We start from the raw sequence: 13,193 nt of genomic DNA, 5'->3' as shown, positions 1-13,193 counted from the left end.
ATCAAGAGAGGGTAGACAAAAATGCTGGAGAAACTCAGCGGGTGCGGCAGCATCTATCGAGCGAAGGCAAATAGGCAACGTTGTTGGTAGGTTCGTGTGTGAGAGAGAATGAGTTGCAGAAACACTGAGAAATAAGGAGAAAGGGACTCAGACTCTTGGGATCATTCCCAAGAGCGGTGGTGGCACAGTGGTAGAGCAGCTGCCTTACAGCACCAGAGACACGGGTTCAATCCTGAGTACGGGCGCTGTCTTTACGGAGTTTGAACGTTCTCCCTATGACCGCGTGGGTTGTCTCCAGGAGCTCCGCACTCTAAAGACATACAGGTTAATTGGCTTGCTACAATTGTAAATTACCTCAAGTGTGTGTAGGATAGTGCTAGCGTACTGGCTGACTGACCACTGGCCGGCGCAGACACAGTGAGCCAAATTGCCTGTTTCCACGCTGCATATTTAAAACTAAAAAATGAAGACATGATAACAGACTCGACAAAACGCAAGGACATTTATATGAAAAACTGAAGTCAAACAGCTGATATGTTTTGAAGAGATTTTTCCATGTGCTGTCTTATTTCCAATCTGCTCTCAAATTGGGTGAAAATTGGCCCAATTTCTCCAGACTACTTGTGAATCGAGCAACAATTAGCGGCTGTTGAGTGCAGAGCGTAGGAAGCTGTGCCGAATGTCGTGCCTTTGATGTGTTCCAGAAACCAAGAAATGTTAAGCTTTTCACAGGTTTTCTTTATCCCCTGAGCCAGTTAAATCTTTCGGAGTTATAGTTGCTCATGTGATTGCAGAAAGATAATCGACGTTATTAATTGTTAAGGCCTAAGCTGGATGTGTTCAGCAGAAATTGCAGATTGTGTAATTTCCAGCCTGCTACAGGTGTCTGCATGGTGATTATCAATGCTGGACCCGCCTGCTCTCTCCCTCTCACACACACACACACACAACCCCTCTCCTCACTCACACACCGACCTCTCCCAGCCTCACACATCCCTACCCCCTCCCCCCCTCAGATGCACAACCCCTCCCCTCACTCATATACTGACCCCCCCTTCCACCCTCAAACACACACAGAACCCCCGTTGCGCACCCCCCCGTTACACATTGACCCCCCCTCCCCCTCAACACCCCGACCCCCTCACCTCACTCACACAGTGACCCCTCCCTCTGACACACTCCCTCACACACCAACCCTCTCCCCTTCATTCACCAAACCCCTCCCTCCCTCCCTCCCTCCCACACAGGACCTCTTGCCTCCGTTATACTCTGAATCCTCCCTCACCCTCCCTCATACTGCTCTCCCTCACCCTCCCTTACACACCCTTCCTCCTTCCCACACCAATACCCTCCCTCTCTCCCACCACATGCACCTCCCTCCCTCCCTCCCCCATCCTCCACAGGACATTTCCTCCCCACTTACATCCTGCCCAACCCCTCCCTTCCTCCCTCACACCAACTCTCTCCCTCTCTAACACCCTGACTCCCTCTCTTCCCCTTCACACACTCTCTTTCTCTGTCCCACACTCTGATTCTCACTCTCTCTTTCTCCCTCTCACTCTCTCCTCTCTCTTGCTCTCTGTTCATTCCCTCCCTCCCTCACACCCTGACCCTCTGGTCCTGAAGAAGGGTCTCGACCCGAAACATCTTATAGAAACTTACAACATTTTTAAGGGGTTGGACAGGCTAGATGCAGGAAGATTGTTCCCGATGTTGGGGAAGTCCAGAACAAGGGGTCACAGCTTAAGGATAAGGGGGAAATCCTTTAAAAGCGAGATGAGAAGTTTTTTTACACAGAGAGTGGTCAATCTCTGGAACTCTCTGCCGCCTCCGTAGTTGAGGCCAGTTCAACTCTATCCCTCTAAGAGGGAGTTAGATGTGGCCCTTGTGGCTAAGGGGATCACTCTATTTCTCTGTCCCAGGTACGGATACTGAGTTCTCTTTGATCAGCCTGATCACTATCTCCTGGCGGTGCAGGCTCGAAGGGCCGAATGGCCCTCCCCTCCTGCACCTAACCCTATGTTTCTGATGAAGGGTCTATGAAACATCATCACCCATTCATTCTCTCTGGAGATGCTGCCTGTCCCTCTGAGTTACTCCAGCATGTTTGTGTCTATCCTCTGTCCTGGTATTGCCTTGGCCTGTGGGCCTGTGGAAGTTGGTAGAGGGGGAAGCAGTAGCTCTGTAGACTGCCTGTGCTATTCCTGAGGTTCCAGCGGGCTGGTGGGAGATGGACCTGGCCACAATGAGGGAGGGTGGTCCCCCTGTATGCTGCAAGTGGCCACAGTTTGGGGGGGGGGGGGTGTTGTTGCCCACCCTGGGTAATCAGGGTGCGTAACCATTCAGCCTGCTCCCCCTCCCCACACCCAGGTGAATAGAAAGTGAAGCTTACCTCTGTTCCCCAGTCAACAATGGGCTCCACCCTGCCTGAGGACATTTTGTTCCCTGATTTGATTTGTCATGGTCATTTCTTGCCACCAATTCTTCCACCCCTCCCCCCCCCTCTACTTTCAGTCTGAAGAAAGGTCTCAACCCGAAACATCACCCATTCATTTTCTCCAGAGATTCTGCCTGACCCGCTGAGAGTTACTCCAGCACTTTGTGCCTATCTTGTACCAACCAGTTCATTGTTCCTACGCTACTTCTGTTTTGTTCAGAAGTTTCACCCAACAGTTTAAGTCGGTGCCTTATACATTTCCCAACCACAACCTGCCAGGCAGAACAATATGAGATTGAGTGGAAAATACCCAAGACAGATCGAAAATGCTGGAGTAACTCAGCAGGTCAGGCAGCATCTCCAGAGGGTTGGAATCTTTCTTCAGACTTATTTCTCCAATGAATCTAACCCCCTCCTCACCTGTATCCACCTATCACTAGCCAGCCTGGCCTGTCCTGTCCCCATCTCTTCACCTGTTTTCACCCGACTACAATCAGTCTGAAGAAGGGTCCCAACCCAAAATGTTGTCTGTTCACATCTTCCACAGATGCTGCCTGACCCGTCGAGTTTCTGCAGAAGGACACAGAGTGCTGGAGTAACTCAGCAGGTCAGGCAGCATCTCCGGAGAACATGGGCAGGTGACGTTTTGGGTCAGTGCTATTCTTCCGACTGTTCCTCCTGCACTTAGTGTTTTGCCCAAGATTCCAGCCTCTGCAGTTCCTTGTGCTATTGATGAAAATTGGCCTAATTTGATTTGTTCTAACTTTTGTAAATGGGATGTACCTGGGCAATTTCCCATCATGTAGAAACAAAGAACTGCAGATGCTGGTTTATACCAAAGAGAGTTGCAAAGTGCCGGAGTAACTCAATGGGTCAGGCAGAATCTCTGGAGAAAAAGGATGGGTGACGTTTCGGGTTGGGACGCTACTTCAAAATGATTTTCTCCAGTGAAGAATAGATCGTTGTTGTGTGACTGGCGGTCGTTTCTTCCCCACAGGCAGCTCCGTGCCACCATGGAGGGACGTGCATCGTGACCTGGAACGACTTTGAATGCAAATGCCCGCGGCAGTACACGGGACGGACCTGCGAGGACATCGTCTGGTGTAGGACTGAACCCTGTCTTTCCGGGAGTCACTGCCGGGATCTTCCCGGTGGATACGAATGTAAGGACAACATTCAACTGCAACCGAAGATAGACACGACAAGCTGGAGTACCTCAGGGGGACGGGCAGCATCTCCGGAGAGAAGGAATGGGTGGCGTTTCAGGGTCAGGACCCTTCCTCACACTGAAGAACCCATTCCTTCTCTCCAGAGATGCTGTCTGACCCGCTGAGTTACCCCAGTGTCTATCTTCGGTTGAAACCAGCATCTGTAGTTCCTTCCGACACAATTCAACTGCAACCACTAATCATCGGAGCATTAAAACAAGAATAAAATAAAAATAAAGAGCCAGAAATACGCACCAGGCTGTCGGAACTGTGAGCGCAGAACAGCAGAGCCCAGGAACAGGCCCTTCAGCCCACAATGTCCGGTCTTAACATGAAGCCACGTTAAACTAATCTTCTCAACCTGTACATGATGCACATCCCTCCATTCCCTGTATATCCATGTGTTGATCTAAGCACCACTATCATATCTGCCTCCCCCGCCATCCCTGGCACTGGTCCCAGGCACCATCCTCTCTCTCTGTAAAATAATTTGTGCCGCAGATCTTCTTCAAACTTGCATTTCTTACCCTAAAGCCCAGATTTGAGAAGGGTCTCGACCCGAAACGTTGCCTTTTTCCTTCGCTCCACAGATGCTGCTTCACCCGCTGACTTCCTCCAGAATTTTTGACTACTTTCTTACCCTAAAGCTCTGCCCTTCATACTTGACATTTCCACTCTTGGAAAAAGGTTCTGACTGTCCAGCCTGTCTAAGCCTCTTATCACGTTATAAACTTCTATCAAGTCCTCCGACGCTCCAGAGAAAACATGTTTATCCCAATTCTCCATACACTTAATACTTAACCTAGGTAGCATTCTGCACCCTATCCAAAATCTTCCGATCCTTCCTGTAATGGGGCAAGCAGAACTGCACACAATACTCCAAATGTGACCAAATGAAGGATTTTTACAACTGCATTATGACTTTTTAACTGTTAAACTCAACTGATGAAGGCAGGCACCCTTGTTATCTATCTGATGCCTTTTCATTATTGAATTGGTCTTTGGGTTTAAAATAATAATAATTTAATCGCTCAATTGACAAAATATCATCCAAATTGGAAGCGATGTTCTGCACTTTGTATTTTCCCCTTTGCTCTACTTATTGTACTTGAGGTTAACTTGATTGTATTATGTACAGTACAATCTACATAATCTTGATTTGATTATGATCTACACAAATACACAATACAATCAAGTTAAACTCAAGTACAATAGGTGGAGCAAAGGGGAAAATGCGAAGTGCAGTTTTCAGCATTGCAGCACATCAGTTCCACAGACAAAGTCCAATGTCCGCAATGGGGTAGAGGTGAATCGAATAGTACCCTGGTTTATGGAAGGACCATTAAGAAGCTTGATAACAGAGGAAAAGAAGCTGAGTCCTCTACACTTTCAAAATACACCTATAACAAGTTCCATTAGCTATTCATCCTGATAAAGGTTCTTTGACCTGAAATTCTATATATTTTCTCTTTCCACCAATGCAGCCTGACCTGCTGAGTGTTGGTTTGGTTTCAGCAATGGTTGTTTCTTGATCCTTATGTTGGAGAGGTGAAACACGTAGAGTTATAAAGCCTTACAGCATGGAAATAGATCCTTCGGCCCAACTTGCCCGTACCGACCAACTTGTCCCATCCACACTAGTCCCACCTGCCAACGTTTGACCCATCGTTCTACAAACCTGTGCTTTCAATATACCTGTTTCTTAAACCTTGCGCCAGTGAGTGTGGAGGGAGAATGAGTGGTGGAGATTTCAAAGAGAGGTTAATGTGTTTTCTATTTCTGTGCATGTCCACAGGTCATTCCAACGCAACCTTTCAGGGTAAAAACCCAATTGTTTACCTCGGCAACGAGTTGATCACACGAGACCTCAGCAGTATTTCGGTGAACTTCAAGACCAGAGATACAGCTGCTGATCTTCTACAGGTCAACCATGGTGCCGAGTCCTTCTGGCTTGGATTACACGACTCCCAGCTGCAGTTTAAGTTGTACAGTGGGAACAGCGTGGAAGGCCTTGCAATGGCGAGCACCGTCAACACCTCGGATGGACAGTGGCACTCGGCCCTCGTCACCATGGAGACACCTTCGAAGGCGTCGTCAAGGTGGATCATTGTGTTGGACGGGAAGTCCAACGTCACCAGCACCGTCACCACGGGGAACATCAACTTCCTTCAGGACAACGCCACGGTGACACTGGGCAACAACTTTACCGGGTGCCTGGGAGTGGCCAGAATTGGCGGCATTTACCTCCCTTACATGAGGCACAAGATCCTCACGAAGACGGGGCAGTTTGCCATGGTGAGCGGTTCCCCGGCAAGGATCGGATGCTTTGGCGGGGAGGTGTGCACCCCTAACCCGTGCCTGAACGAGGGAAAGTGCGAGGACCTGTTTGACCTTTCCCGGTGCCAGTGCGTGGAGGGGTGGGAGGGATCCCGGTGTGAGCACAGTGTGGACAACTGCGCGTCCACGCCTTGTGTCCGGGGCAACTGCAGCAACTCCCCGCAAGGCTACAGGTGCGACTGTGAGCTGGGCTACACCGGGCCGGACTGCGACAGCAATGTGGATGACTGTGCGGACCACCAGTGTACAAACAACGGCAGCTGCATCGATGCTCTCAACTCGTACCACTGCAAGTGTCCGAGCCAATTCACCGGGAGATATTGCGAGTAAGTCTATACTCTCCATTCAATATAAGTGGAGGGGAACAAGAGGATTAACACAAAATGCTGCAGTAACTCAGCGGGACAGGCAGCTTTTTACTTTAATTTACTCTAGTTTCGAGATACAGCATGGAAACAGGCCTTTCGACCCACTGAGTCTGATCACTAACACTATCCTACACACTAGGGACAATTTACAATTATACCGAGCCAATTAACCTATAAACCTGTACATTTTTGGAGTGTGGGAAGAACCCATTGCACCCGGAGAAAACCCACGCGGTCACAGGGAGAACGTGCAAACTCCGTACAGACAGCACCCGTAGTCAGGATCGAACCAGGGTCTCTGGCGCTGTAAGGCAGCAACTCTACCGCTGCACCACTGTTAATGTCACCAGCACAATGACTGCCACCAACACAAACTTTTTTTCAGGATAATGCAATTGTAACACTGGGCAACGCGTTCACAGGGTGTCTGGGAGAGGTCAGAATTGGTGTAGTATACTGTACTACTGTAAATAAATCATCAGGACCTTACAAGGACAGGGCAGTCTCCTGGAGTTCATTGAGGGTGTGAGTTCTAGAATAGTTCTAGATCAGAAGCAATGGATGTCATGTCTTGGAATTTCAGAAGGTAATGATTAGTATGGGTTTGAGAGACAGAGTATGGATCAGTCGAACGACCTAATTCTGCTCCTATAACTTATGAAGGTACCGATTAGATCCCATACGGGTTGGCGCTGCTGGATGTGGGGGCAAGTGCACTGACTTAGAGGATGTTTTTTAAGGAAGGAGATGAGGAGAGATTTCTTTAGTTAGAGGGTGGTGAATCTGTGGAATTATTTGCCGCAGAAGGCTGTCGATGCCACGCCAGTTGATATTTTTAAGGCAGAGAGCGATAGATTCTTGATTAGTGCCAGAGGTTATGGGGAGAAGGCAGGAGAATGGGGTTAGGAAGGGGGTGATAGATCAGCCATGATTGAATGGTGGAGTAGACTTGATGGGCTGAATGGCCTCATTCTACTCCTATTCCTCATGACGGGTTGACATGTGGCTCGTGGGTTAAAGGCGAGGACTGGGAATAAAAGGATCTTAGTTAGACACAAAATGCTGGAGTAACTCAGCGGGACAGGCAGCATCCCTGGAGAGAAGGAATTGGTGACGTTATGGGTCGAGACCTTTCTTCAGACTCGGGGATCTTCGTCAGGTTAGCAGGCTGTGACTGTTGAGGCAGGGGGGTCGGAGCTAGGACCCCACCTATTCCCAGTCCACATCAGAATCTTGGCTGAGGGGAACAAATGTCATATTCCCAAATTTGTTCGTGATGTTAAAATCAGGTGGGATTGTGAAATCGCAGGAGGCGTACAAGTTCACAACGGGGAGACGGACAAAGTAGATATAAAATGGAAAGTTTGAGGTCTTCAAATTTGAAGGCGGTGCAGTGTAGAGATGCTGCCTTACAGAGCCAGGGACACGGGTTCGTTTCTGACCATGGAGTTTGTACGTTCCCCCCATGACCACGTGGGTTGGTTTTCTCCCGGTGTTCCGGTTTCCTCCCACACTCCAAAGACTTACAGGTTTGTAGGTTAATTGGCCTCGGTAAAAATTGTAGATTGTCCCTCGTGTGTAGGATAGTGTTAGTGTCGCTGGTCTTCATGGACTCGGTTGGTCGAAGGGCCTGTTTCTGCGCTGCGTCTCGTAGCGAAAATAAAACAAATCTAAATTTGATGCAGCAAATAGAAAAGTTGAATATGTTTTAAATGGCGACAGATTGAGTGGCATTGATGCAGAATGGGGTCTCAAGTTCCTTGTAGACAGGCTACTGAAAGACATGATAAATTCCTTCGCATCCATAAGATTAAACTGCTGTCACCTCGATCTGAGTTAATGTCCCCCAGCTTTGCACTTTGATGGTGGAACCTTCGATTACTCCATGCAACTCTGCAGTTCCACACTTAATGCACTTGGTTTAGAGATAATAGCATGGGCCATTCAGTCAGTTCGAACTTACTAAATGTTATTTACTATTGACACTTTATCTCCCTGCACAGGGGGAAATTTACAGAGGCCAATTAACACAAACCGGAGTCTTTGGGATGGGAGGAAGGCATGAGGTAAACCATTGATAAACATTAAACCTGGAGTATTACCGTCAGCTCTGATCTCCATATCTAATGTACTAGCCCACATTTGTACCTAATAACTGATGCACTTTGATAAGGTGGAACAGGGTCCTGTTGGTACAAAGTTCTGTGTACAACTGACGATGCTCAGTTGCACACAGTACATTTAATGCAGCTTGGTTTAGAGATAATAGCATGTAAACAGGCCATTCAGCCCATCAGGTTCACGCCAACCAGCACACTGGGGGAAATTTACAGAGGCCAATTAACCTACAAACCGGCACGTCTTTGGGATGTGGAGGAAGGAACACCAGGAGGTAAACCACAGGAAAAACATTGCAAACTCCACACAGACAGCAGCCAAAGTGAGGGATCGAACCTGGGTCTCTGGCGCTGTGAGGCAGCGGCTCTATCTACCAACATGGGGCCGTGAGGAGTCCGTGTGTTTCGGGATTGTGGCCATGAAACAGTTGCAACGAGACTTGTCATGGTACACCAGTGAAAGTAGGCATGCAGGTGCAGCAGCAGTGAAGTGAAGAGACGTTGGTTGTTATCATAGCAAAAGGATTTTGGAGCAGGGAGGTTCTATGCAGTTGTACCCTTGGTGAACCCCCGTACAGTTTTGTCTCCAATAAAGTGCGAGGAAGTGCAGAGAAGGTTCGTCTGTGGGATGTCGGCGAGGAAAGGCTGGATAGAGTCGCACCGCTATGGACCCTGGGGGGATCTTATAGAAACTTACAAAATTGTACCTGCGCGCCAGGCTTCTCCGGAGAAAGGTAATCCTCATTCATCCCTCGAAATCCCTCCCATCCCTGGCGTCTGCGAGTGACGTCCCACTTCGGGTGTGAGGTACAGGCACCTCTCTACAAAGTTAGTAAGGCCAGTTCAGTGTCTATTAACAGGGACGTGGCACATGTGGCTAAAGGGATCAGGGGGTATGGATTGAATTTAGGTACTTGAGTTCAATGATCAGCCATGACATATTGAATGGTGCAGGAGTAGGCCATCTGCACCTATGTTCTATGCCATCTATGTTTCTAATAGTTGCAGGATGGGCCATTTGGCCCTTCGAGCATCACCGCCAATCAATGTACCCATGGCTGATCATCCCCAATCAGTACCCCGTTCCTTTCCCCCCTGACTCCGCAATTTTTAAGAGCCCTATCTAGCTCTCTCTTTTCAGTTATTAGTTTATTAGATTAGTGGTTGATTGATCATAACATCAAAACTGATAAGGGGTGGTATAATGAGGGAAAAAAGTTTTAAGTTCAGTTTAGTTTATTGTCACGTTGAGTGAGATACAGTGAAATGATATTTGTTGCGTGCTAACCAGACAGGGGAAAGACTAGACATGATTACAATCGAACTGTCCACATTGCATTTCGTTGTCTCTGTACTGTACACTGACAATGACAATTAAAGTTGAATCTGAATCGGACTGTCCACAGAGTGCGGATTTGGGATAAAGGGAATAACGTTTAGTGCAAGATAAAGTCCAAGGCTCTCCAACGAGGTGGATGGTAGGTCAGGTCTGCCCTCTAGTTGTTGATAGGATAGCTCAGTTGCCTGATAACAGCTGCGAAGAAACTGTCTAAGAAGAGTTTAGATAAAATGTTCAGAAAAAAGTGCTGGAGAAACTCAGCAGGTGCAGCGGCATCTATGGAGCGAAGGAAATAGGCAACGTTTCGGGACGAAACGTTGCCTATTTCCTTCGCTCCATAGATGCTGCCGCACCCGCTGAGTTTCTCCAGCACTTTTGTCTCCCCAAGAGCTTAGATAATCTTGGATCTAGAATACCCCTGAATCTGGAGGTGTGTGTTTTCACACTTCTGTAGCTCTTGCCTAATGGGAGGGGGGGGGGGGGGAATAATTTGCCACAGAAGGCTGTGGAGGCAATGTCACTGGATATATTTAAGGCAGAGATAGGTAGATTAAATGATACGTACAGGTGTCAGAGGTTATGGGGAAGAGGCAGGAGGATGGGGTTAGGAGGGAGAGATAGATCAGCCATGATTGAATGCAGAGTAGACTTGATGGGCCGAATGGCCTAATTCTACTCCGAACAATAGACAATAGACAATAGGTGCAGGAGTAGGCCATTCAGCCCTTCAAGCCAGCACCGCTATTCAATGTGATCATGGCTGATCATCCCCAATCAGTACCCCGTTCCTGCCTTCGCCCCATATCCCCTGACTCCGCTATTTTTAAGAGCCCTATCTAACTCTCTCTTGAAAGCACCCAGAGAACCTGCCTCCCTCTGAGGCAAAGAATTCCACAGAATCACAACTCGCTGTGAGAAAAAATGTTTCCTCGTCTCCATTCTAAATGGTTTACTCCTTATTCTTAAACTGTGGCCCCTGGTTCTGGACTTCCCCAACATTGGGAACATGTTTCCTGCCTCTAGCGTGTCCAAACCCTTAATAATCTTATATGTTTCAATGAGATCCCCACTCACCCTTCTAAATTATCACTTATGTTCTCATGATCATGTGGAATGGTCTGGAACAGGAGATAAAACTTAGCACAAGCACAATTCAGTTTAATAAAATGTACAAAAACACTTGATTAAAAGGATATTGGGATGAGGATAGGTGATTGTGATGTTTGTTATACTGATTGTATTGGGAATGGTGATTATAGAGTGATGGGTTGTATATATGACTAAGATACTGTATAGTATTTGCAGGTTTTTTCTTTTCTTTTTCTTTTTTTCTTTTTTGTATGGCTTTGTAAATATTTGATTAGTGTTCAAATGTAAATAATTTGGTGTACATACAGTGGCTGGTGTACATATGGTGTACATATAGCTGCTAAATTTGTATAAGGTAATTACAAGCAGTTGAATAAGGGGTGGGAATTAATAAGCTTTGGCTTCTTCCTGCTCCTTTTCGGACACATGTGATTTCATTTATTTATAGATATTGTTTATGACACTATAAATATTTGTGTTTTGTTTTTTGTACGCTGTTTCACATTTGCTTTTTATTCTTTTATTCTCTCCGAAATAAATAACTAATAAATAAATAAATAAATAAATAAATGATCTTATGATCTAAGTGGGAATGTCCGGAGTGAGACTCATCCTTGGTTATGTTGGTGGCCTAGCTGAGGCAGTCTGAAGTTGTTTATAATGGTAGCTTAATTTTAGGTTGGTCATAAAATCAAAGGGAAACTGGGGCACCCTAACTTGTAACAGTCACAGGGAGATCATGCAAACTCCACAAAGACAGCACCAAAGCTCAGGATCAAACCTGGGTCGCTGGAGTTGTGAGGCAGCAGCTCCGGGTAGAGGCCACGCAGCCAGCCACTAACAGGCAGGTGAATTAGGCATTTGGCACACTTGCCGTCATCAATCAGGGGACTGAACACAGGTGTTGGAATGTCATGTTGCAAATGCACAAGTCGTTGGTAAGACCACACTTGGCGTATTGTGAATAGTTCTGTCCGCCCAGCAATGGGAAGAATGTCATTAAGCTGCAAAAAAGATTCGCAAGGATGTTACTGGGTCTGGAAGATTTGAGTTCTAAGGATATGCTGGGATCTTTTTGGTCTCCAAATCTGAGGAAGGACATTATTGCCATAGAGGGAGTGCAGAGAAGATTCACCAGACTAATTCCTGGGATGTCAGGACTGTCTTATGAAGAAAGACTGGATAGAGTTGGTTTATACTCTCTAGAATTTAGGAGATTGAGAGGGGATCTTATAGAAACTTACAACATTCTTAAGGGGTTGGACAGACTAGATGCAGGAAGATTGTTCCCGATGTTGGGGAAGTCCAGGACAAGGGGTCACAGCTTAAGGATAAGGGGGAAATCCTTTAAAACCGAGATGAGAAGAACTTTTTTCACACATAGAGTGGTGAATCTCTGGAACTCTCTGCCACAGAGGGTAATCGAGGCCAGTTCATTGGCTATATTTAAGAGGGAGTTAGATGTGGCGCTTGTGGCTAAGGGGATCAGGGGGTATGGAGAGAAGGCAGGTATGGGATACTGAGTTGGATGATCAGCCATGATCATATTGAATGGCGGTGCAGGCTCGAAGGGCCGAATGGCCTACTCCTGCACCTAATTTCTATGTTTCTATGTTTTTCCCTGGAGTATAGGAGGCTAAGGTGCGATCTTATAGAGGTTCATAAAATCACAAGGGGCATAGATTAGATGAATAGTCACAGGGGAGGCTAAAAGTAGAGGGGCATGGGTTTGAGGGGAGAGGAGAAAGATTTAAAAGGGAACTAAATGGCAGCTTTTCAAATCACGGAGGGTGGTAGGTATACGGAATGAGCTGCCAGAGGAAGGGATAGAGGCAGGTACAATTACGATATTTCAAAACACTTTGACAGCTACTTGGGTAGGAAAGGTTTGAAGGGATTTGGCCCAGACTCAGGCAAGTGGGACCAGCTCGATTAAGCTACTTGTGTCGGAAGGAGCTACAGATGCTGGTTTAAACTGAAGATAGATACAAAATGCTGGAGTAACTCAGCGGGGCAGGGAGCATCTCTGGAGAGAAGGAATGGGTGACGTTTCAGGTCGAGACCCTTCTTCAGACTGATGCCAAGGTCACTGAGGAGGGTCTCAACATGAAACGTCACCCATTCCTTCTCTCCAGAGATGCTGCCTGTCCCGCTGAGTTACTCCAGCATTTTGTGTCGATTAAGGCACTCAATTGGTGACATTGAAAAATTTGGCCAAAAAAAATGTTAATTTCATCTAAATTCTATTCATCCCATTCCATCTTCCCAAGGCCCACACTAGAAATAAATTATCTCATA

At 47.0% G+C, this 13,193-nt stretch overlaps 1 protein-coding gene across 1 annotated transcript in view; it reads left to right on the top strand.

Moving 5' to 3' along the window:
• LOC129711793 (protein crumbs homolog 2-like) overlaps nucleotides 1–13,193 on the top strand; it is a 129,659-nt gene that overhangs the window by 108,817 nt on the left and 7,649 nt on the right. Inside the window, exons 9-11 of the mRNA XM_055659728.1 lie at nucleotides 3,435–3,600; nucleotides 5,441–6,308; nucleotides 9,046–9,201. Coding sequence (XP_055515703.1) covers nucleotides 3,435–3,600; nucleotides 5,441–6,308; nucleotides 9,046–9,201 — 1,190 coding nt within the window. The remainder of the gene's footprint in view (nucleotides 1–3,434; nucleotides 3,601–5,440; nucleotides 6,309–9,045; nucleotides 9,202–13,193) is intronic.

Source organism: Leucoraja erinacea, chromosome 31 (assembly GCF_028641065.1).
Source record: "Leucoraja erinacea ecotype New England chromosome 31, Leri_hhj_1, whole genome shotgun sequence".
In the NCBI taxonomy this organism is placed as follows: domain Eukaryota; kingdom Metazoa; phylum Chordata; class Chondrichthyes; order Rajiformes; family Rajidae; genus Leucoraja; species Leucoraja erinaceus.
This window is presented reverse-complemented; position numbering and strand designations above follow the sequence as displayed.